Source organism: Lepidochelys olivacea (assembly GCF_965140295.1).
Source record: "Lepidochelys olivacea isolate rLepOli2 genome assembly, chromosome: 15".
Taxonomy (NCBI): Eukaryota; Metazoa; Chordata; order Testudines; family Cheloniidae; genus Lepidochelys; species Lepidochelys olivacea.
This window is the reverse complement of record NC_140425.1, coordinates 24,242,571-24,269,303: the sequence shown is the minus strand read 5'-3', so window position 1 is coordinate 24,269,303 and position 26,733 is coordinate 24,242,571. Positions and strand designations below refer to the sequence as shown.

Here is a 26,733-nt window from a genome sequence, read left to right as displayed (position 1 = left end):
AAAGTGTACCGATTGAGGATGCAATTAAGCCAATGTAAAATGTGGAATTAGAATTTAGCCTAATTCTGTAACACACATCCTCTCGCACACAGCTGCCAAACTCTCAGTAGCATGATGCTATTTGTGTGTGTGCGTGTGAGGATTAAATATATTTTTTGTGTATTGTATGGGACAGAGCCATGTGATTTGCCTTCTACAATATACATGGAAATGTGAAATTCACATCCTATAAGTAACAGCAAGGTAAGGCTCTGAGTTTATATCCGATAGTTCTGAGACACAGTCTTTCAATAGGATCCGAATCAAGAAATGGTTTAAAAAGCTGTATCAATACAATAATCTTTGTACAATAAATATCATATAGTACAGTGAAATTGAATCCTCTGTTTGTGCTAAATAAAAGAGAGGCCAATTCTGCAGTTTTCAAGTATATTCTACAAGGTTCTGAGCACCAAAAGCTCCCACTGGAGACAATGGACCTGAAAGCTAACATCTTTAAATCAACGTGGGATGCCTTTCTAAAACATGCTCTAGTTCAACCACAAGATACAAGCTAGATGCAGATATTACTTGATGAATTTCACAGCCTACATCATCTTAATGGTCCCTTCTGACCTTAAAAATCTCTGAGAGTAGCCAAGTGCTCAAAGGAATAGACCAATGGTGAATTTTCACCTCCCCAAAGAGTCACTAAGATATAAATAAACATATATCATCCCTTACCAGATTTGTAATATAAAATCTAGTTACTTTTAAATGAGATGTCATTTTGTACATTTTTAATAAGAATTTATATTATATGATACAATTTAAACATGTATTATCATTGGATACTCTTTAATGTTCGCATTGGAACTGACTAGAGCAGTTTTGTGTTTCTTCAGTGTCATTGACAAATGAGGCTGCAGATAAAGGGGTTGTGGTCCTAAAAAACAACCAGCGTTTCATAATCTCAGCTCAGTGTACAGTTCACCTATGCATCACACATTAATCTTTGTTTCAACAAGAATGCCTAGTCTGGTGACAGCACAGAACTATAGTTTGAGGTAGTGTGCTCTTATAAAGAATATTCTAGGTTGCAATAAGTTCTTTATTACTTTTTTCCACTTTAGTGCATAACTGAAATTTTTCAGACTCATGCATAGCTTTGTATTTTTGTAAACTCACTGGGTTTGTAACTTAGCTGTTAAGCAAGTGACGTACTGGATCCTAAGCAGTTCTGGTATTTCCAGGCAAGTGAAAGAACAAATACTGAGCAAAGAAAGTCCAATCCGTTCGCAGAGCATTATAAAATATATAAATACATGTGGGTTCTTAGCAACACTTGGGGTTTTTGTTTTAGTAAGAACAGTTAGCCCCGATTTTGAACTTGGAATTGCTTTGCTTTTTCATAGTTTCAATGAGGTCCTTGAAGTATTTGGATTAGATCATCACTTAGTGTAAATCAGATTCAATACAGCTACTCCAGTTTATGCCAGCTGAGGGTCTGACCCTTTGCATGTATGTGTAATGAAGTTATTTGCTCTGTGCGGACTCTAAGGGTGATATTTTCAGACGCTCTCAGTATTGGCCGCACTGCTTCCATTGCAGTTATAGGGAGTTTTGCCATTGATTTCAAGGGGAGCAGAGTCAGATGCTGCTGAACACTTCTAAAAATCCTAGCCTAACGATCTCCTGGCCATTTTTGTAGGGGTTTGCTTCAGTCTCCTAGCCCAGATTTCTAACTTCCCTAGTTTGTCCACACATCAAATTGCAGAACAATTGATTGCCATCCTCCTCCCCACCACTGCTCTCCATCTATAGTTTATGACTTGTTTGAGCTCTTTTGGACTGACAGGTGCTATATAAATACGAGAGGTTATTTGTTACAGTATAGCTGAGACTGTTTATGTTGTTGCATACCTCTTAAAGCTGTTTTGGTTGGGTTTTTTTAGAGCCCATGAAATAAGAGTATTCATACAGGATCTGTAGGGCAGCCCATGACTATGGAAAGCCCTAATCTAAACAGCGTAATTCTTGTCAGCCCTGGTCCCCCTTTAATTACAGCACTAGTGTTTGTCTGAGGAGTGTTTGTGAAGCAGCCAGTTCAGTACCATCCAGTGAACTTCCTATCCTCTTGACTGGGCTATTTCAGGCTGATGACATACCACTTCCTCTTGAATTACTTTCTCTCTCGGTTCTGTTGCTGTTAATTTTCAGTAATTGAAACTGGTGACTGAGCTGTAGAGAGGGCCAGTCACACAGGACAAAGCTGAAAAATAACATGTGCAGTTGGTTCACATTTGTTTTTGAATTGGGGCTTTCTTCTAAAAACCGTGCGTCTCTTCTTGCCATAAAGTCACTATCTGGCACTTGTGATTTCACAGGCTGCGGCCCAAGGACAGCCTTAAGGGTGGGTGATGTGCAGGTTCACAATCTGCTGATACAGGTGAATATCCTAAATTGCTTATACTGTATCTGTGGATGCCAAACTCTGGATAATATAGGGACTCTCTGCCCCAGTGGGCAACTGCTCACCACAATACTCAGTCTGAACTATTTAGGCAAGCACTAGCCAGTACTACAGCCCAACAGTACTACAGCTCTGGGGCCTGTATCCTCCAAAAGATGGAGGATAGGATTGCCTGCATGGCAGCTGATCCTCAGGCCCCATGCTGTAGAGGGAGACACCACAGACCAGTGATCTGTATTTCACAGGAGTGCACCCTCCCCTCCAAATCCAGGCCAGTGCCTCCCCCTCTGTGGGTAGCTGCAGCAAAGGAGGGGGATATATTTGCCCTTATGATAGAAAACATCATTGTTGTGCAGTTTCAAACCCTGAAGCTTCCAGGGATATCTTGGGAGAATTCATAGACTGACTACACCAGTTCAGCCAGACAGGAACTTAATGCCTCTTCACAGATGTTATAGTGAGTGCTTGTAAGACTTGTAAGTAAGGTGGTTTTGTATGAATACAAAGCTTTGCACAGATGTTGCTCCTTTGGCTGTGTGCAATGCCTTTTTGTTGTAGAGAGGACCTGAGGGAACTTCTTGACTAAAGGCCTACTTGGCTGGTTTCATAGCAAAATGCATATTATACAGCCTGATTTGCTATAGAATCAATTATGGAGAGAAGGTAGGCTGTGAAGGAGCAAGCCCTTGTTTAAACACATAAGCTTTGTCTACATGGTGAAAACAGCTGTATCTGCATTGCATAGCTATTCCAGAATACCTTTGGAAGCAGAGTAGTGTCCACAGAGGGGAGTTATTCCAGAAGCTATAGCAGAATAGTTATTCCAGAATAGCTGTTCTGGTCAATTTCCACATGTAGATAAGGCCATATATATTTGGCAGCAGTCTTTGACAAAGGATGCTGTGAGAGATAAGTGGGGTTTTGTTTCTTGCCTGGTATGTTTGAAAGGCCCTTTTTAGATAAATGCACTTTGATTAAACTGATTCTGTGGCTTTTAAACCAATTATGGTTTTTTTGCTAGTCCCAGTTGTTTTTGAAATGACAGCCTTCCTTCTGCAGAGAAATAGTTCTCTCTCTCTCTCTCTCTCTCTCCATGCAATGAGCAGACTAATGGATGCTAGAAGTGTCATTGTGAAAAAGTAGGTTTTATATTAATCTGGTAATTGTATCAAACTGCAAAATTGGTTGGTTGATACAAAGATTAAACCTAATTTTAATCACTGATCTTCTTGTGCATTTGACCTTGCAAAAGTATTCCTTTCTAATGTTCAAAACCCATTAGAAGTACAGCTAGTCTGTTTTGCTTCTCAATACTCAAAGGGCAACTATGTAGTTGAGCATATTACTGCACTAGATTATTTTGAGTCTGAACAGTTTTTGGGGTGGGGAGCGTGCAATGAAATTTACGCTTTTGCTCTCCTCTCTTTAAAGCCAGATGCTAGAAGCAAAATATATATCCAAACTCAAGGTAAGTTTTGAAATATTCAAGGTACGTGCTTGTTTTAAAGCTTGCTACCCTTGTGATGTTTACTTATGTGCATTTTTCAAGTGATACAGAAGTCTTGCTGAAATAGACGTAGGATGACAGCCTGGCTCCACTGGAGTCAAAGTTTTGCTGTTGACTTCAGTGGGCCAAGATTTCACCTAGATTTTCAAGTGAACTCTTGATTTTGGGTGAGTCAACTTTCAGCAGCCCAACATGACACATTTATGGGCCTGACCCAGAGCATGATGAAGTCAGGGAGAGTCTTCCATAGACTTCAATAAGCTTTGCATCAACTCTTCACGCCTAATTTTCAGAAAGTGCTGAGCACCCATTCTCTAAAAATCAGGCCCCTTTAACATGCCTCAAGTTGGAGTCCCAAAACCAGAGGCACCCAAAATCAGTATTTGCTTTTGAAAATCTTGGTTGGACAGTTAGTCCAGGGAATGTGATGTATTCTGTTTGTAAAGCGCTATATACATCTATGGTGCCATCTAGGTAATATTTAATAAAAATTAAGACCTAGCTTTGCGTTTTAAATGTGGGTGCTTCAGCTGCAGCTGATGTTCCTAAACTAACCAATTGTAGAATGTGAAAATAAAATTTTAGATGTTTAACTTTGGCCTTCTAAAGAGAGATTTTTTTTAACTGTGTAGTGTGGGGTTAGAGTTTAAGATTTATGAAGAGATTAAATATTCATATAATTTGGTAGTGACATCCAAGTATTTGGGCATGATGTTTTATTCCATGATACTTTGGTGTATGTTTCAGAACAAATCCAGATGATTTTCCCGTCAAGTAAAATCTACCTAGAGATATCCAGACAACAACATAGGATTAAGAGGCCAAACCAACATTGATGCAAGTAGGCATGACTCTGTGGACTTCCATGGAGTTGCACCCTGTGAGTGCATTTGGCCCAAGGTATAAATATTGGAACCTAAATTGGAAAACTCAAACTGAATGCTACAGAAATTCTAGGCAAGGAAATGTAGGCAGGAAAGGAAAAGCCTGAAATGGGAGCAATTTCAAGTGGGATTTAGAGTATTTGACAAAGACATGATTCACTCAATACAAGACTTTAAGAGCTATTGTTCTGCCACCATAGGTCTAGTAAAACATGTTGTCCTTTTCTTCCCTTGAATCTAGGAATTATGACCACACCCAGTGCAACTTTTAACTGGAAGAGATTTCTACAAAATGCAGGTAAAATGTAAAACTGCTTTATGCTTCTGAACAAAGTGCATGAAGATCATAGCTCACACATGCTGCCTGTTCCTCTAATTAAGTTTTCAGTATATATTCCTGATATGTTTGAATGATTTTCTGTTTTTGTCTCCATGCTGGAAGGGATCTTAAAATATGTAAGTTGATCTGTTGTATGGTTATGTTTTTTAGTACTCTTGAAAATGAGGGATTAACAGCACTAGCTAAAATCATGCAGTCAGAATTCCGCCCTTGCTTGTTAATCACAGCAGCAAACTCCCCCTGCTATTCCTACTCCCAACCTTTTGCCGCTCTTAAACTGACAAACATGAAATTGTACCAAACAATAAAGTGGCTATGAGATATGGACAGATGTCCCTTGCAAAGGTAGTTGGCAGTAACACTCATTTCACTCATGACCAAAGCACAGATATCTGAGCATGCTTGTGTTACACCGGAATGTGATGGAGGCCAGTATGACTTTCACAGAAGAGATGGGTAGGGAATCTGTAACAGCAGTTCAAACTTTCACGATCTTAACCCCACAGTGAGCCTAATTCTTGACCTGGAGAGGTCAGATATCATTCAGTATTTGTGCCTATAGGCTATATGGCCTCACTGTGAAGACTCAACAAGAATGGTAAGCATGCTTGGACTTCTGGACAGGCAGGTTGCCACTAAACTATCTGGGAACCTCTTTATGGTGCCAATTGTATATTTCAGTCTGGGCTGAAACTTGGTTTCAAAGCAGGAGACAATTTAGGAAAAGAAAAGATTGTTTTATTAATAAATTAATAAATCTTTTAAATAGGCAGTTAGGGTATGAACCAGCTTCTACTGAAAGCAATGGGAGTTTTGTCATTTATTTCAATGAGACCCCCTAGCACCTGACCTAGAGTTCATAGAAATCAAGAATATTCTCTGCATGTTGTTAGAGTTGGTTGAAAAAATTCAGACAACTTTTTTTTTGTTGGAATTAACTGAGTTGTCAAAATCTTTTCTGGGATTGATTCGTTTTCTATGAACTTTACATGGATCCCAGGCTGACAGCAAGAGTCTGGTCAGTTTCACAGCTGCTATTGAGTGATCTGCAGCTCTGAAACTGACATTTATGTTAATTTCAGTCAGCATCTACAGCTGGATGAGTATATTTCCAGAGGAACATATTTGTTTCTAAAACAAAATATTGCAGGATTTCAACTTTGCTAAATTTTGAGAGTTATCAGTTTTTGTCCTGATTTGGGATGGAAAGTTTTCCAGACTCTCAAAAATTTTCCTGGGATGGGAAAACTGACTTCCTGCCTGTCTCTAATTATTGTTATTAAATATTTAATCAGGTCCCCATTGTGCTGGGCACCACACAAACATAGAAACATAGTTCCTGGCCTGAAGGACTTACAGTCCAACAGAGAAATGCCAGGGGACGGGAAAACAACATACAAGCAGATGTGTGCCAGACACAGCATAATAAATTTTAAAAGGATTTTTGAATTGCCTATTGGTTAAAATGCCCATTTAATTAATTTATAATTAATATGCCTATTGTGCATTTAACCCCGGAGCACAACTCCTTTGAGTACGTCATTTGAATAGTAAGTATAAATACTTTAAAAGTTATAGTTCATGTAGCTTGAATATTGGAAAGTTGATTTTTTTTCCCCTCTCAAATTGAAACACAAATTGTTTTCTGGGCTGAGAGCACCTTTGCCATTTGTCAGCCAAGAACAACAACAACAACAAAATCTCACCGACTTACTTATCTGAATACAAATAAATATATACATAGAAGCAGACTAGACTCAGCAAAGGGTTTGCCTAATTTTTGTGGCATGGGGAAGTCAGGAATGCAGAGTCAGTTGTGGCAACTGAGGGTTTATAGCTTTGTTATTTCCCCCCCAATAACCTGGCAGTCAACAGCCTTCCCATGTTCGGGGGACTCTTCTAAATTTTTTAAGCTCAGATCAAATACATACACTAGCATTATATGAAAATTGAGAAGAGGTTTCTACCTTATAGCTATAAGAAAAGGAGTACTTGTGGTACCTTAGAGACACGGCTGCTACTCTGAAACTTATAGCTATAGTTGGTAATAATCCACTACCCAATGAGTAGTGATAAATAAAGCTCTCCGCCTTTTTACCCCAGTCTTCCTAAAAGCCTGCAGAAAGAGTATGTCCAAAAGACAAATTAGGGCCAGATCCTCTGCTGATGTAAACTAGAGTAGCTCCATTGACTTCAATGGCTCCGTGCCACTTTAAATTGAAAGTTGAAGGGGCCAGAACTAATCTGCTATAAAGGGTCTCTATTTCTGAACTGCCATAGGCGAGGGGAGCTAAATCTATGGTGCTTGACCGGAAGAGACACAAAAGAAGCAGGCACTGAGGTATCCAGTGGACAGGAAAACTCAAGAGTTACAATAGCCTGACTGGTTGCACTGAGATTCATAGATTTCAATGATCGCTGTGATCATCTGGTCTGACATCCTGCATAACACATGCCATACAATCTTGCATTTTGAACCCAATAACTTCTGAAACATATATGCAGCACATGCTACTTCATGTAATGACCGTGGGGGAAATGCAGGTGTCTGGATCATTCCTTGCTATGTGCAATATGTCTGCCATGTGAACTAGTGAATTGTACCTGCGGAGCAAGCTCATGAGCCCCAGCACTGTTACACTGAGTTCCTACCTCAACCTGTAAGTAAAAGCGAGCTCTTCTAAACTTTCCCTTGTAATGGCACATCTGGGGGAAGGGCTAATTTCAAAAAACCATCTAACCTTAACACGTTGATTGTTAAGGCTCCTTTTCCCAACAAGAAAAATTTTCAGACATTTTACCCTGGAAATTTTTTTTGTTGCATTGTATTCATCAATCTGATCTTCAACAGTACAGCTGTTTCTTCCTTTGTTACAAATGAATCCACACTATTCAATTGCTTTATCATGTCAGTAAGTGTGTGTCATTATTCAGAACCCATGTCCAATTTTAAATTGAGCACTGTGAGGTTATTTTGTTCTCAGTAAATCATAGCACACCAGCACAGCGCCACTAAGATTAATAATTTTCAGAAGTATAACGATTTGTCACTTGCCTAGGATAGCCCCAGCATTGATTGGATCCTGTATCTCACTATTCTGTGATTAAAGGAACAGCTGGGTCGGAGGGTGCGAGGGAGGAGAAGATTCCCTATAAATGCATTTTGTCTGATATATTAAAGGCAGTTTTATCCTAATGTACTCTAATGCAAACGTGCAAAATAATTCATAATTCACAGACAAAAGCAAACAGTGACTGTGACTTCCATGCCTGCTAAGTAATAACTTGAAAAGTGACAAAATTATTCAGTGTGTATTGGTTTTATGACCAAGTTTCTCATCTCGTTTGTCTTATCATCAGTCCTGCTCCTATTTTGGTCTACTGAGATGGGCTGTAGTTCTCATCAACACTTTCCCCCATACCCCAGCAACATTGTAGCATTTAGAACATCTTCCATTGTAGCAGGTCAGGTCTGGTTGTTTATCCCTAATTCCATGCTTGCTGGAGAATAACAAACAAAGGGAACAGAAGGGGTGCTTCTCATGGAGTTTGCAATTTCTAGATCCAGTCTCATACATTCAGATTTATGTAATCTAGTAGCAGTTAGTGGCAAGTCTTAGAAAATATAGCAGTGATGATATTTTCCTGGAAAGTAGTGCCATTTTGATTCAGTTAAAGCATATAGTTGCTCAATGCAGTGCACTTTAACCAGATCATCTACTATTTATGTGATTCTGTGACTGCCCAATCTCATTCATCTTATGAAATTTACTCTCTTTTGACTTCTATCATGTATTCACTGTTACTTCTATCCCGTCTCTAAAGGGGATTAATAGTTTTTTCTCCAAAACCCGCTCCAAATATTTTTAGAAGTGTTCTCTATCTTATGTGCCCAACTCAAGTCAGCCAGTACCTAGCCCTACAATTCCAACTGAAGTCACTGGGAGCCATAAATGCTAAGCAGCCATGAAAATTAGGCCATATAGTGCCAAGTAAGTGTCATAAAATCAGTGGACCCTTTTGAAAACTTGGGTTTTTTCCTAATTGTATACGCCCCACTTACATAGTCCAACTTGGTTTTGAGTTCCACAACCATAGTGATGCCTGATACTCATGCTGTATAGAACCTTATCCCACAAATAGTCTGATTGAAAACAGCGGGACTGTAGATGGAGTGAGGTACAAGTAGACACAGTATGAATAAGGGTGGCAGAATATGGCCTGGATCAATTACAGTGGGTGCTAAAACCAGCCTTCCCTCACCTCTCAAAATGTGGGAGGCATGCAGGCAAAATCCAAGGAAAGCAGGCTGCCTAGCAGATTTCAATGAATGGTGGATATAAATGACAGTGGCCTAATGTAAGGAAGGCATTTTTAATTTTTGTAATAATTTTTGTGGGTACAATGCAAGAATGGTATAAAATCATGGAATCTGTATTTTAACTCATTAGGCTTCAATGCAATGATCAAGGGACTGACGGTAATGCTTGGTTAGAGATAGTGTACCTAAACTCCCAGCGGCAATAGTTTCACCAACTGGAGACTTTGAAGCATTTTATTGGATAAATCTGCAAAGAGGGAACTTTTGGAATTAATTAGGGTTTTATTTGTCGTCAACTTTGCAGTCTTTTCCGCATAATGAAAAGACAGACTGCAGACTTCAAAAGACAAACCAAAAATCATGGCCACCCCTAGATTTAAACTTAGACTCCAACAAGACAGTTATCCTGGAAGCAAATTTCTAAGACAGAAACTTTTCCTGTTGATGCTTAGTAACTATCCAAATCACATCAGTCATGTCACCAGTTTGAGATGTCCATCTGTGGACCTAAAACAATTTAGATAGTGTAGACTCCACTGAAAATTTGTCAATAGAAAACAACAACACAACCTACGTCAACGTGAAAACCCAGATTTGTGTCCTCTGCTCAAGGATGGCATATAGCTGCTTAAGGTAGGGACTGGTCCAATGCCCATTTAAGTTGATGGAAAGACTTCCATTGATTTCAGTGAGCATTCGATTAGGTTCCTAAGATCCAAATAAGGGCACTGTGGTTCAGAAGGGTAGATTACTGTACTGCACTTTGTTAGTTATGAGTTGAGAAAGATTGATTAGATTTCAATCCTATTCTGGCAGGAAAGTGAACCAATATTAGACACTCCAGGAAGGTCCCATGATCTCTTAGGATCAGGTGTCACTGTAGAATCAAACAACCAACATCAGACATAGTCTTGGTATTTAATTTCCCTCTGCTAGGGCAATTTCTGAAGATGCTTTGCTATGGAGCAAGATTGAAAATGTTACGTGACCTATTGTGGCATAGATGGGATTGCACAGATGCATTGTGTTTTCCTAAAACTATGGAGAAAGAGACACGGTTAGTGCAATGTTAAGGAAGACCAGATGGTGAAAGTCTCTGTAGAAATCCAAGGGACTTCAGCAAGCAATGGTCATAACACAAGCCAGTCAGGTATTTCCCTCTCAGTCACTATCTAGCCAATGATCAAAACATAGTTCTTAGGTATGTTCCTAGTAACTGGACATTTTGAGGGCTATTATGAACTCTTGAATTACACCAATGAGCAGTTACTCACCATAGTGTTCCCATTTGAGTGAATAGGATTATTGGAGTGAGTTACTACTCAGTGTGAGATGCTTTTAACCTGGCTTAAAATTTGCTAGTAGGGTAGGAAGCCAGGCCTATACTAAAAAATTCAGTCCTATTCACACTAACATTGTGAAGTCTGATTGTTGAATCTTTGGGGGAAAATATCTCAGACTGTTTTTTTGTTCACGTGCAATGAAAACCATACTGCCATGTCTATTACTGATAACATCTAGAAATTGTAGAAGCCATATGATGCTACATTTCCTGCAATCTAATTTTTCCAGATAAGGTCCTTATCCTGTGAGGTGTTGAGTACTTCAGTGGAATCAATGGAAGTTGAGAGTGTGCAGCACCTAGGAAGATTAGGGCTCTGAGAGTGCAAATGCCCTGTAGTGATAAATTTATGATAAACTACATTTAGTTTCTTCAGTTACAATGGAGTCTGTCCCCTATATCCTCCCCCTTATTTCATTTCAAGGGAAAGAATTACTTTGTAGATTAAGGTCCTAATTATGACAAGCATTTAATCATTTTTTAAAGTTATTCATACACTTATTCTTAAGTGTGTTGCTGAATGGGGACCTAATTGTACAAATGATGGACCTAATTCTGTTCTCGATGAAATCAGTGGCTTCCAGATCAGCAAACAATAAGGTAGAATTGAAATACTGGATTGGATTATGGGAACTGCCATGTAATGCTACTGTAGTAAACAAAATGGGGAATTTGGCGGGGCTGAGCAGCTAAAGATATTTAAATTCATGAAAGGGTTGAATTTTGAGAGTCAGAGACAATATTTAAAAAAAAAAACTGTGTTGAAGACCTAATGCTGCAAAACTCTTAGTTATGAGAACACAAAAGAAATTAGATGATTTATTGTGACACTTCCAACATGTGGATGAAGAGATGAATGTAAAGGACAAAGCAGAGTTAGAAGACTTACTGAGCATATCAAAGATATATTCCAGTGGTGGACAAAGTCATCCAAGATTCAAACTCTGGAAGATAAAATAACCATCTCAGACAGAGTCTGAAATCTCAGCAAGAAACGTACAGATTTTCTTTTGTAGGAGAGCAGTTAATACTTTGAAATGTGTAGAAGACCGTTGCGGGTTGATGACGCACCGCTGCAGCAGCGCCTCCTGCTGGTTGTCCAGGGAATTAGCTCTTTTCAGCCAGGAGCGCCCTCTGCCAGTCGGTGTCTTGCCTGCTGCTCGCCCCGGATCCTGGTGCCTTTCTAGATTAGGGTTCTGCCCCCTGACAGTACCCCCTCAGTCTGGGTCTCCCCTCTCAGGGGAACCCCCAATCCCTTATCCCTCCCTTGCCTCAGTGGCTACGGTCGGACATCTTCTAGCCCCTGCTCCCTGGGGCAGACTGCAGTCTGTACCACTCATCATCGGAAAGGGGGGTCGGACCAGCTGCCTCTGTCTAGGTCTGGGCTGCTCCTCTGCAGCCTTAGTATCCTTTTGTGGGCCTTTACCTCGGCCTGCAGCCTGGGGCTCTGCTCGGCTGGAGCTCCCCAGCTCCCTCTGTCCTTCCCCAGCACTGCTCTGCCTTAGGTACCCTCCTCAGCTTCCCAGACAGTCAGGTCCTTGTCTTTTCATGTAGCAAGACAGAGCGTCTCTCCTTCTGGCCCACTGCCCTCTTATAAGGGCCAGCTGGGCCCTAATTACATAGGCTATAGATGGGGCTGTTTTCCGCCCTCTCCCAGGGATGTTTTAAGCCCTTCAAGGCATGGCGGGGGGACCACCCTGCCACAAAGAAAAATGAACAATTTTTCATGAGAGATAAAAGACTTGGTACGGTTCAAAGTGAACAGAAAGGAGGATTCGAGAGGGAATTTAACCTCACTCTCCAGTCATAACTTAGACATAGTTTCTGAACAAAAGAGGAGTCAGGTGGATAAGCCTAAATAATGTGGACCTGGTATGGTGATCTAAAAGTCTCTGGAATACAAGTGAAAATCAAGTTCAAGTCAGGAATTTTAAAAAATTAACCCTGAAGACTTTGCCCTTGACCCAGCATTCATAAGGGCAATCTTGTTTGTAGACAGGGTGTGCTTATGTGTAACCTCGTGTTCTAAGTTATTTAAATGCACAAATAAAATCAATATACCTGATATTAAAAATAAATTTGACCTCTAATATGTATTATTTTCAAATCTTAAACTATAAAAGGCAAAACAAATGTTAAAGGTTTGTATTTTTTCTGGATTTAAAAAAAAAAAAATCCTGTCCAAAACAAGCACTTTGAATGAAAATCATCGAAAGTTTGGTTTTCCCCCTTTGCAAACTTGTGAATACATTTTATGAAAACAGCCATTAAAACCTCAAATAAGAAAAATGCCTGTATTTGAACAAACAGTGAGAAACTAGGTCACTTGAGATAAGATATTCTCAAACTGCATCCTTACCTCCAGCAAGTCCGAGTTTGATATCACACAGACGCCTGCGGCTCTTCAGTAAGATTTATAAGAACAATTTTTTACTATTTATCTGAGATTGCTCTATCAATTTTTTTTCTTGATTGTTCATATTGGGAGGGTGTTAAATAAATTTGCTATTTTAAAGTCCTGTTAAGTGATGGTGGCTGTATTTTACTCTTGCCTTTATCATAAAAATAATGTATTCTGGAATACTTCAGAAATTATTCCTGAGATGCTACTTAGTTTGTTTCTCTGTTATACTCTTGACACCCAAGACATGGATATTCTCAAGGCCCCATATATATAGTGCCATGCTATATCTCAATTCTGAAGTAGAGTCCCCTGGTTTTTGCAGTCTAATATATATTCTTTATTTAATCTTTTTATATATAAGCTTTGGCAACATCTTCCCCAGTTTCTATGACCCTCACATTCCTGCTGCAGGGAGGAAAGGACTGGAGGATTTATGTAGCAGTGGATTCTCCAGCACCTAGGATTTAGTGCCACTTAAATAGTTGGTACTAACCAAATGTCTCCCTCAAACAGAATATACATAGTCTTTCCCAATTAAGTATCAGTCATTGTCATTTACTACCATCAAGCTAAATATATATTAAATATAAAAGTATTAATTTTAAACCTGTCCGTTTAATGGCCGAGAAAGGTTTGAAAGCCCTGGAGCCTGAAGTTATTTCCCCCCTAGCATGTTTCAAACCTAGAGGCACTACTACCAAGTGGGAGAAGGTTATTCTGTCACCAAGTCCATTGCAGTTCTGCAAAACCTGTTAGTCATGGTGCCAGGTAAAGGGATGGTATTTGCAATGTTGACACCTATCCACTAAGAACTGGAGTGAGAACACAATACTTACAGAGCACTGAACAGCCATCACCTGGTAATACCATTTGAGCACTGTCTGCCTTGGCTGGATTTGAATAAGGCAGGGGTTCTCAAACTTCATTGCATCGCAACCCCCTTCTGACAACAAAAATTACTTCATGACCCCAGGAAGGGGGACTGAAGCCTGAGCTTGCCCGAGCCCTAAATGGCGGGGAGGGGCGCAAAGCTGAAGCCCAAGCCCTGCCACCCCAGGCAGGAAGGCCAAAGCTGGAGGCCAAGGGGTTTAGCCCCAGTGGCAGGGAGGGAGGCAGGGGCAAAGCCGAAGCCCAAGGGCTTTGGTGCCAGGCGGTGAGGCTCAGGCTTCGGCCCTGAGCCTCAGCAAGTCTAATGCCAGCCCTGGTGATCCCATTAAAATGGAGTTGCGACCCACTTTGGGGTTCCAACCCACAGTTTGAGAACCACTGGAATAAGGGACTTAAAGGAAAATTCAGAATCCCAGGATTTAGGAAGCCATTTCTTCATAATTGGTTCTTAAAAGACCATCTATTATTTACTCAGTTTTAGTTTAAAAAGCTGCTCTGAACTTTTGGAAAACTTTGTAAAACATTTTATTTTAGGGACACAGGAACAAGTCTACTTGTACAGCATAAATAAAGATCAAAGGAAGCAAAATATTAAGGACATCTACACAAATACAGGGGCAGAGATTCTCAGAAAGAATTCACCTGTTTCTGCCTTCTTATTCTCCACCTAAAGTCATAATTCTTTGCTAGTGACATTCCAGTTTGCTTGCTGTAAAAGTGACTGATGTGACAAAGATAGGATTATGATTTCAGATGAGGAACAAACTGTAGGAACAGAATCAACAAAGATCTTGTTTTCATGCAGAAGTGTTATATAAGCAGGGCGATATCTAAGCAAAATGTTTTCCGCAAGCTGCACCTGATCTTGAGAAGCTTTTTGTACTTTCATTGTGCCTTTCAGCTGAGGGGTTCAAAGCACTTCACCAACATTATTTGGTAAAGCCTCATAGCATCCCTTGAAGTATAATATCCATTTTACAGATAGGTAAACACAGGCAGTTTGCAATTGAGTGACTTGCCCTAGATCAGGTGAGTCAAGAACACAGCCAGGCATAGAATACTGGAGTCCCAATTCCTAGTCCCCTGTTATAGCTACTAGACAACATTTCTTGGGCCAAATTCTCTGCTAATGTGACTCCAGTGAAGTCAGTGGAGTTACACTGTAGAAAATTTGACCTCCTCTTTATAGTGCAATTATATTCTGAAATATCACTGTAAAAGTGACAGTATGGCAGTTTTTTAATAGCCTGCTAATGGCTATCAAGTTTCTTCGATTTACAAGTTTGCTTTGCAAAATCAAGCTGGTATGTGCAATACAGATTTTGCGGGTCAAATCTGTGCTCAGTTACACATCTGAAATGGAGAGTGGAATTTGGCCCAGCAATAGCTGGGACTTTTTTTTTTTTTTTTTCTATTTATGATCCATGAGCCAGAACACAATACAGCTCATTGTCCCAAAGCATTAACTCAGTAGCACTAGCAGAAGTAAAACATTAAAAAAGTAAAACATTATTTTTGTGACTAATGCAAGAAGAATACATCAAAGGGCCAGATCTGTTGAAAGTGTTGTTTTTGCATATTCGCTTTTCAGAGTAGGCTGTCACTTGGCATTAAAATTGTATTACAGATTAGGGAAAGCTTCTTGGAAGCGCAATGCTACAGCAGAAAGTGAAGCTCCCACTTAAGCTAAAAACAAAAACCAGGTGCCTCCTTTCAGACATCAATTTCCACATAGCTGTTATGGCTGGAGCACCTAAAATGCCAGCGTTGCACTTACTGTATTAACGTGCTCCCCATATTAGGGCTCTTGAGTATTTTGTGAGGTTAAATCAAGAGTGAGAATGTTGAAATGATTGCTTTCTTGTATAGATAGCTATAGTTTGCTTTTCACAGCAGGGGCTCCAAGAAGTCTTGAAAAAGCACCCAGGAGGTGAAAATCTGATGGTAGCATTATCTTGATGTGAAAATTTAATCATCTTCAATGAATAAACAGAAAGCCAACTAGACACACTGGTGTTGCTTAAGTCTGACTGTAAGCAGACCAAGAGTGGAATAGACTACAGGCAGTGGGGATTGGCAGTGATGCTCCTGTGAAGCAATCTTCTCAGGAATGTTTTTTGATATGTCCCTAAGAGGATTAAGTTGGTGAAAGTCTGGTCATAAAAATGAATTGGGCAATGACTAAGATCTACTGCATATAATAAAATAAAATTGTACAACTGATTCTTGCCTCACTAAATTGAATTGTAGTAGCAGGTAATTCCTTCCCCAGATAGCTCCTTTCTGACATTTTTAGGAACATAGGAATTGCCATACGGGATCAAACCCATGGTCCATTTAATTTAGTGTTATGTCTCTGAGAGTGGATATTAGCAGAGGTTTCAGAGGTAGGTGCAAGAAATCCCATAATGGACTATTAGGAAGGGATTTTCCTGTCTAAGGGAGTTAGGCACCCAGTTCCCATTAAAATCCTAACTCCGTTAAGCCCCACTAAAAAATATCACAGCCTTATGACATAACCTGCCCATAAGAAAAGCTGATGGTGAATGTTTGTCCAAATACAATCAGTGGAGATTATACAGGTTTTCAGTAATGTGTCCTACAGAACTCTAGGAGGACGTGTAGAAAGTCCACAGGTAAATATGTGATACCATGGTATAGATGTGGCTCTTCGAAGGGTAGCTTTAAATACTGAAAGGATGAAGAAAATCTGTTACAAAATAATGCTATTACCACTTAGCATTTACAGATGACCCAAGCCACAGAGCTGCAGAGTAGTGTGGCCTGGGGGCTAAAGCATTACGCTGGGGCTTAGGAGACCCAGGTTCTATTCCTGGCCCTGCCACTAGCCTGCTAGATGGCCTCAGGCAAGTCACTTCATCTCTCTATGTCAGTGTTTCTTGCATGTGGCCACCAGGGGCTTTTCTTGTTGCCACAGCCTTCTGGGCTGAGGGCGGGGAGAATATAGCGGTCCCTGTTGCTCCCGGATGCACTGCCTTGGTGTTGATTGCTGGGGACGCCAGCAGGAGTTGGACCCTGCCCCCCTCTGGAGACACCTGGGGTACAATGGTGGAGGAGAAGGCAGCCAGTGAATTCCCCACCTTCCCAGAGGCAGTGGGGCTCAGGCTTTGGGCTTCAGCGGTGGGGTGGCGGGGCGGCAGACTCTGGCCTGGGGCTTCAGGCTCCAGCCCGGGCTCTGGCTGTGCAGTGGCAGGGCGCAGGCTCCAGCTACGGGGCTTCCGGCTCCAGCCCCGCCCAACTGCCTCCCCTGACCCCCCCCCCCCATCCAGGGCTGAGTAAGTTTGCTGTGAAAAGTGATACTTGTATGTTTGTTAATATTGCTTTTCACAACAGACTTACTAGCTAGCAACAAATAAATTACGATCATTTGGACATGTATATGGGCGTATTTATTTGTTTTTCCTAAAGCTAATTAAGTATTTTAGGAAAAAGGATGAGAGCGGCCTCAAGCAAGAGTTGGTGGCCGCACTCTGAGGCCACCAAAAAATTTGTCCTAAGAACCCCTGCTCTGTGTTATCCCCATTTTACATGGATTTACATGGATCAAAGCGCTCTGAGATCTACTGATGAAAAGCACTCTATTATTATTTATCTTGTGAGTTGAGGTTGCCCAGAACCTACCACAAGGGTGCTCAGCACCTTCCAGGTTTGGTCCCACAGTGCTTTTCATCTTCAAACTGCTTTACAAACATTACTTACACAAATAAATAAAAAAGGATAATGCAGAAAGAAAGATGCTAAGAGCTAGGAAGAAACAAGTACAAGGATATTAGATTTTATTAAGGGCACATTTTATGTTAAACCCAAGGATCGTCATAACTTTTATGATGGACTCTATACTCACAGTAACTGAGATCTGGATACTCATTGCAGTATGACTGAAGTTTTAATGCCAACCTGATGTTCCAATCCACAGCAGCCAAAGAAGTTAAAAAAGTATCAGAAGGTGGAGAGAGCTTAATTTAAATCAAGTATCTGTGCCCTACATGTAATTAAAATTCAGGCAGAGTTTTGCTATGGTACTTACAGTCTGACCCGTTTTCTAGCAATTTGCTTTGTGGAAGTTTAGATGATGACTCAAAATGAGCCTTGGTTCTTCTGAAAGCATAATGCCCTAATGGGGTATCACAGCAGACCAAAGAACCCTTTTAGCCCAAACACAGTGTGAATTATTCTCGGTCCAATAAACAGCATTATTATCTACCTTGTCTGCTGCAGCCGCTCTGTGACAGCTAAAATGATTCAAATTAAATCAAAATGATTCAATAGCGAATGCTGTGAAAATGAGCATTTAAATCCCCAAGTTAGATTTTAATTTTAAATGCAATATCACTTGAATATGTCATGAACCACCGATCGTTTGACATTTTCAAAATGAAAGTTCAGTTCAGATCTTACGCTAGTTTTTACACCAGCATAACTCCATTGACTGCAGGGGAGTTATTCATGATTTGCTCCTTTTTAAGTGAGATTAAAATAAACCACTACTTAAAGGTAGCATTCAGTGAAAATGGAAAAACATGAATATGGGATAAATCTAAATAAAGTGGCTTCATTCCATTTCCTGTCGCCTTCTAGAATTACAGGCTTTTTGGGAAAGCAGAAAGTGTAAGGAGGGGAGCCAGTGTGACAATGAATAAAACAAGATTGTCCCTGTTTCAATAACCTATGATTCTTAACTACTGTTGATGCTTTATGTTACAAGGGAACCAGTAGATATATACAAGCTATTCCAGAAAGAAAAGATGGCCTTGTGGTTCAGTACACTGGACCAGAACATTTGCTTTCAATTCCTGACTTTCTCACAGACATGTATGTGGCCTGGGGCAAGTCACTTAAATATTTCCCCATCTGTAAGATGGGATAATAATACTTCCCTGCCTCACAGGAATAGTGGGAGGATAAATTCCTTGATGTCTGTGTAGTGATGAGACAATATGCAAGCCAAATCAATTGACAGTCAGAAATAAGCAAATGTATACCAAGCCAATCTTGTTCGGTCTTTTAGGGTCAGTTTAGCAATTCAGTAAAATTAGCTGGACGTAACGCTGAGGTTTTGTTTTACCGAGAAAGTTTTAGAGGCTTGTTTCCCTTCAATAAAGGTACATGATGCTTCATAGAAGAGGTTAGAAATGATTTAAACTCTTTTTGATTTATCATGTCTTGTCTCCGTTTTTGTTATTTTCTTCTTTCTACTTTTGAGATCACTTGACTTAAAACAGGATCCTTTTGTCTCTGACGAGTCTATTTGCTGCATCTGTTTATCTCCACCCCCTGAAGTGTGTGTGGATTTTTTCAGTCATCCATGAAAGAGCAGCAGCTCTTTAATAAAATTAAAACACTCAAATGTGGGCAGAGATGACCTCATAAATAAAGCACTTGATGAAATGGTTTACCGCTGTAAAGTTTTGTGACAATTAGGTATATTGGCTATCCTTGCCACCTGCTCAATACACGTGTGCATGGAAGGGCAATGCATTGATCTGCTCTGTGCAGTGTTCAGCCAGGAAATGAAAACTACCACCCCCTAAGAATTGATTAAGTGATGTTTCTGGTATGAACATGCATTCAGCAGTTTGTGGATTATATTAAATTACGGCGAACTTGATTATACGCTTGATCCAAGCACATCACATGGTGACCCATCCCTAGAATTACATTCTGAGTGTAACTGTGCTGTTGCAGAACCAGGCAACTGCAATCTCATACATTAGCTTGTCGATTTTTAAACTATATTCTAACAAGAGTCGATGGAAATTTATGATTCTCATCTGTGTGTTTCCAGCAGCATTTAAGCTGTGTGCTTTTTTTTTTTACATTGAGATTTTTAGATTATTTTTAATTTGCATTTCTTATCCACAACGTACCAACCGCTAATTCAAGTGCAATTTGAGGGGATTTGTCTTGACAGATTCATTTTAACAGAAAGATATACAATACATAGTGAAGGGTATAGTTCATTATCTTCAAAAGGTTTTCTTGTCGGTGTGTTACAAAGGAAATTTGAGATTAAAATAAATGCTTTGCAGTCATTTAAATTCTGGTTAAATATTCTGTGACAGCTTGGGTGTTTAAAGGATAGATACCACTTTGGAAACTGAAGCAATAGTAAGATTTTGCTCTTATTATGAAATTCCTTTCATATGAAGACCTCGCATCTCTTTATAAACATGAAGAGCTTCACATCTCACAACCCTCTTGAAATGGGGCCATGTTCTTGCCTAAATACATATTATCTCTATGTTACTGATTGGGGAAACTTAGGCACAGAGGATTTGTATAATTTGCCCCCTCTCTTATAAGGTTGGCAATAGAACCTTTGGTTACCAGTTGCTTTTGCTAAACACTAGGCATTACTGCCTGTCTATCAAAATAGGTTTTGAATATAGTTCATATGATTATACACTATCAAGTTCTCCCTTCTATCCCACTGGTAATATCAACCCTAACTGACTAGATCTTCCTTTCTAGGGACAGATGGATTATTCATTTCCATAAGTGTCATTTTAAATGAGACCAACATGCTAAATTTTTCATCAATGAACTAAAGTTGTCTTGACAGCATAGGCTGGTATGTAACTGCTACATCACTTAGGGTATGCGTATGGAGACTATACCGCCACACTACATCGCCTGGATAAATCCAGAGTGTAGACGGAGGAAAACCACCTCCCCGAATGATAGTAGCTACAGCAACAAAAGTATTCTTCTGTCCACACAGATGTATCGACAGTAGGGTTTAAGTTAGGCCAGAGGCATGGATTTTTCACACCCTTGACTGATGTAGCGATGTTGACCTGACTTATAAAGGTAGAGCAGACCTATAATATTTTAGACTGTAAAATATTGCTTGTTGCTCCACTGAAACTATTTCTAGAGTATAAACAGTATAAATATTTATTCCTTGTAATCTAGAGACTCTTAATGTAAGACTGCCGTGCTGAATGTGTATGACTGTAAAAGTAACTAATTGGATACCCTGTTATACTCAATACCACCTGGGAAGAAGTGGAGTCTGCCTTGGCTAAGAGATTTTGGACAACTGTAGATACTTGCTTTTGACAAATGTAGACTTGCAGTATTGGAGGTTTAGAGCATTACATCGCATAACAGCAAAGTGATACCTTTTTCATTCCCTACAGGCTAAGAAGAACAAATACAATACAAATACAAATGCAACCTTGCACCCAATGAGTTGTACATAATTTGCATTATTGTAGGCATTTGCTTGGCTTTATCATTTAGAATTTATCATTACATTAATAAAATATGCAGCCCAGTTGACTGACTACTGGACTAGGAGCCAGACACTCTGGATACTAATCCCAGCTCTGGCACAGATTCCCTTTAAGCAAGAAATTTAACCTCTGCACCAGTTTTTCCATCCATAAAAAGAGTAATGTTTCATCAAGCTGCTGGAAAGTGACTGCAGTGGGCTTTGCATTAGGCGCTTAATACTGAGGAAATGCATAGAGATAGATAGTTTTTAGCATTGGGGTAGGGTTTTCAAAAGCTCTCAGTAGTGACCTTACTGCTCCCACGGAAATTAACTCCCATTTACTTCAATGGGAATAGTTAGTTCGATGCTGGGCGCTTTTGAAAAATGTCACCCTATTTGTATTCCTAGGATTACTGCACAAGTTGCATGCTCACTCATGAAGCAATTGTTGTGAAGATACTTTACTGTTCTAACTGCATTCAGTATTTTTGAAAATATTGTGTTACAGGGATTCCTCAAGACACAGAAAATGTACGCCTGTTTCTTTTGATATGTGGACTTAGAAGAGTCAAGGACCCTCTTTATTTAGTGGATGTATTTTCAGGTACATGCCCCGCTGTTTAAATATCTCTGCATTTTCACCGGGTTTGTTTTTTTCCTCCAAACACCATTCAGATAAATTTCGTGGTGTTGATGACTTTACTATGTTGTGTTTTTCTCTGCAGAATACTTCATGATATATTTATGTTTTTAAAAAGTGTTCCTATAAACATTGATCTGTTGAACACATTATTTCTGTATTGTGTCTTTTCCTGCCTGCTGGGAATAACATAGCATTGCAATCAAAGAGAAATATTTGATGCTTTTGCTTGTTGAGGGAGTAATTATTTTGCTGCTAGCATGCAATATTCATAGTAGACGAAAGAAGAGTTCACCTATTTCAAATAATGTTTTGGCTTATTGTGTCATGGTTATTACATATGTTTGCAGGTGTAGTAAGGAATACTGTTAAGTTACAAGAAAAATGTTCACATGTTTTTAGGGCAAAGCACCAATCTAAATTGAGGTTTCTTCACAATAGCATGTGAGATGCTCTTACAATGCTAGAAAGGGTGGCAAACAAACATATTTCATTCACTTGGACTCCTGTATCAAGTTCAGCTGTGACAAAAAGTTTCCATTGAGTTCCAAAGTTAGGGCCCGTTGACATCAATTCCCATGAGCAGGACTCAGATTTCTCATCTCCCACAGCCCTGCCTTTGCCGTTCATAAAACATTAGCAGAACACAGTGAGAAGTAAAGCAAGGCTGTCTTTCTAGGAACTGTGTTTTAAACAAGATGCTCATCAGTATCTCCTTTATTTTCTTCCTGCTTTTACAGGGTTTTTAGCTGTGATATGGGTTATTAGTAGGAGTAGTAATAGTATCAAACTACCTAGAAGTCCCACTCACGGACCAGGACCCCATTGTGCAAACACAGATCACAAAGACAGTTCCTGCCCCAAGGAGCTTGCAATGTAGGTATCTGACAAAAGACAACAGTTGGATATTGACAGGCAGAAAGGGAAGTACAAAGAAAACAATGAGACAGCATCTATCAGCGTGATAAGCAGCGGTATCATTGTACCGACTGTTACCAAGTTTTTTATAGGAATCAGAGAAAAGGAGGATAATGAGTTAGTTTTGCAGATGTTTATCAAGCGCTCCACTCAGGTGCAAGGGGCAGCATGGGAGAAAGCATGAAGGTGCTTGTTTGAAAATATAACAAGTAGAAATATTAACATTTCAGTGGTGGATGAGATGAGAGGTAGGATGGGGATGCTGTGAAGGGCCTTGAAAGTGAAGATAAGTAGCAAGATAAGAGAACAGAGAGCCACTGGAGGGATTTAAAGAAAGAGGTGACATGGTCAAAGTGATGGACTCGGAAAATGATCTTTGCAGCAGCATTCTGAATGGAGACGAGTGAGGCAAGAATGCATTTGTCAAGGACAGACAAGAGTTCCAGTAATTAAATTGCAAGATGACAAGAGCCTTAGCTATGTGTTTGGAAATGACGTGTTTTACAGATGTTATGCAGAAAGAATAGGAAAGATTTAAACATAACCTGGATGTGAGGACTTAGGGGGAGGTTCACGTCAAAGATGACACCAAGGTTACAGCTTTAGTAAGAAGGCTGGTGGTGTTGTCCACAGTGATCAAGAACAGAGGTAGCAGGGAGGGTAGATTAGAAGCTCTGTTTTAGCCGCGTTAAGACTGAGCTGAGGGTAGAGATCCCCAAAGAGATATTAGAGAGACAGGCCAAGATTTTAGTTTGGACAGGAGAACACAGGTCTGGAATAGAGAGGTAGACCTGTGAGTCATCAGAATAGAGATGGTAGTGGAATGTGTTTGTGAAGATGAGATTACCCAGAGATAAAGTGTAGAGGGAGAAGAAGAGAAGGAGACCAAGGGCAGAACCATGTGGAATGCCCACTGAAAGCTGGAAGGGGGCTGGGAAATGAGAAGGATCTTCTGAAGGAGTGTTTAGAGAGGTAGGAGGAGAACCAGGAGAGGACAGAGTCATGGAAAGCAAGGAAGGACAAGAATTCAAGAAGAGCATGATGGATGGTGTTCGTGGCAGCTGACAAGTTAAGGATGATGGGGATGGAGTACTCGTTCTAAGCTTTGGCTAAGAAGATGTTATTCTTTGCAAAAGCAGTGTGTGTGGAATGCAGGAAATGGAAGATTGCAGAGGGTCTAGGATGGAACTGGAGAGAGGAACTCCCGTGATTGTAAAGTGTGTGTTCAATGAGCTTAGAGAAGAAAGGGAGAGAAGAACTGGAGCGGTAGCTGGAGAGGCAAGTGGCATTGGGTGGGTTTAAGATGACAGAGACTAAAGCATGCTTGTGTTGTGAGAGGAAAGAGCCAGAGGAGAGTGAAAGGTTAAAGAGAAGGGAGGGGATGTGAGTGGGCATGAAGGAATTCAGGAGATAGGATGGGGTCACTGCAGCAAGTGGAGGGCTTAGAGTAGGACAGCTGTATCTGTGGCAGGGGAGGAGGATGAGAGAACTGTAAGAGAATAAAGTCAGGACTGATGGGGGAAGGTCAGATTGTATTTTGTCAGTTTTCTCATGACAAGAAATCAGTAAGATCCAGTGCAGAGAGAGCAGTGGTTGCAGGAGGAAGGGAGGGTTTGAGGAATAAGTCAAAGGTGATAAAAAAGGCAGCTGGGATTGTGGGTTTGGATTCAGTTAAAATGGGAGGAGTAAAATTATTTAGCTAGGAATATGGCAGAACTGAAGGAGAGAAAAATTTGCAGTGGAGGAAGTCAACCTGATCATAGGATTTCCACCAGAGATGCTCTGCAATGCAAGAGCAGGAGCAAAAAGAAGTGGATGCTGAGGTTGAGCCAGGGCTCTGACTTCTACAGATGTCTGCTACTTTAAGTTTTGACATCTCAATCGCTTTTTCAAACTGGCGTTATTAGTATCACAAACCTGTCTCTGTTCTCCATTAGAGAATCAGGTAATTGTCTAAACTAAAACTTTACTTTTATGCTTTGTTACATTCTACTCTGTTTCACTTTGTTGTTGAACTGAAGCACTGATGCCTTTCATAGGTTATATTCCTTTTTTGGAGTACTCCATGTCTGAGATTACTGGAATCGTAAATCAGTTCACTGACCCAAGATAATGAGATGCACTAGCTGAAATATCAGTTTATTGAATGGTTGCTCCATGTGAGTAATCATAGAACAGAAACAACTCCCCAAACTCTGTGTCAGAATACACTCAATTCATTATAAAATCTGTCCAGTATCCCCTGCGAGTAGACTTTTCTTGTATTCATCATCAGATTTCTGTAAAACCATTTCCTCATTATTTTCCACCCACAAAGAATGGGCAAGGGCACTGGATATTTTTTATATTTTTTGAGAGAGATAGAGATTCATCAGGTTTGTATATGAGACAAGTGAGAAGTAGTAAGGGTTTCTTTCCATCAACTCATCGTAGCTATACTTAATACAGCCTCAGTACAAAGAGATGGACTACAGGGCCTCTTAGGTTCTTCCAGGTCCTGCATTTCTGTGATTTTATCATTTCTCAACTTCAGAACAAGATTAAACTTTAAAATTGAACTGAAAATGATGAACTAAAAAGATGAATGACTAACTTGAATTTTAACTTATTTTGTACATTGGAAAAGTATGTTTTTTTAAATGCAGAGCAAAAGTTTTTTAAAGTCCTTTCTAATTGGAAAATTGATTTACAATTATTCCATATTCAATTATGATTATTACAATATCATAATTCACACAGTGCTTACCATATATATAAGACAAAATCCCTGCACTGAGAACAGGATTGGGGTCTAAAATAGATATAATGTGGAAAGTAATTGACAACGGATCAGCTTTGGAGGGAGGTGATGAGAGTAGTAAAAATTATTATTTGTAATGTTTATATCCCTTGTGTCTTTTTTGTTCCCAGTATTTCTTTTTGGTACATTTCACATCAGGATGTATAAAGTCCAACATCGATAAGAAGGTTCATGTGAGGTACAACCAAAATAAGGCAGGTCTGAAAATTGATAAACCAATTAAAAAGCAATATATTTGATAATTATATAAAAAACAGATCACACCAGCCAATGAGATTCACTAAGTTACTCTCAAAGTTCTAAGCTTTGTCTGAACTAGGAAAATAGACCACTTTTGAAAAGGCCGGCTAAAACATTTTAAAACAGGTTTTAAAGGATAGACAAAGTTTGACACAGAATCATAGAATATCAGGGTTGGAAGGGACCTCAGGAGGTCATCTAGTCTAACCCCCTTCTCAAAGCAGGACCAATCCCCAACTAAATCACCCCAGCCAGGGCTTTGTCAAGCCTAATTGTAAAAATCTCAAAGGAAAGAGATTCCACCACCTCCCTAGGTAACACATTCTAGTGCTTCACCACCCTCCTAGTGAAAAAGTTTTTCCTAATATCCAACCTAAATCTCCCCCACTGCAACTTGAGACCATTTCTCCTCGTTCTGTCATCTGGTACCACTGAGAACAGTCTAGATCCATCCTTTTTGGAACCCCCTTTCAGGTAGTTGAAAGCAGCTATCAAATCCCCCCTCATTCTTCTCTTCTGCAGACTAAACAATCCCAGTTCCCTCAGCCTCTCCTCATAAATCATGTGTTCCAGTCCCCAAATATTTTTTGTTGCCCTCCGCTGGACGCTTTCCAATTTTTCCACATCCTTCTTGAAGTGTGGGGCCCAAAACTGGACACAGTACTCCAGATGAGGCCTCACCAATGTCGATCTTAAAAGGAAGTTGTTAGCAGACTGTGGATGAATCTGCAGGGAAGCCTAATGTATTTTAAAACAC

At 40.0% G+C, this 26,733-nt stretch overlaps 1 protein-coding gene across 2 annotated transcripts in view; it reads left to right on the top strand.

Moving 5' to 3' along the window:
- Nucleotides 1-26,733, top strand: part of GLT1D1 (glycosyltransferase 1 domain containing 1) — a 90,467-nt gene that overhangs the window by 25,153 nt on the left and 38,581 nt on the right. For both annotated transcript variants that reach the window (XM_084649109.1, XM_084649108.1), the window contains exons 5-7: nt 3,884-3,920; nt 5,085-5,141; nt 21,887-21,982. In XM_084649109.1, the coding sequence (XP_084505235.1) occupies nt 3,884-3,920; nt 5,085-5,141; nt 21,887-21,982 (190 nt within the window). The remainder of the gene's footprint in view (nt 1-3,883; nt 3,921-5,084; nt 5,142-21,886; nt 21,983-26,733) is intronic.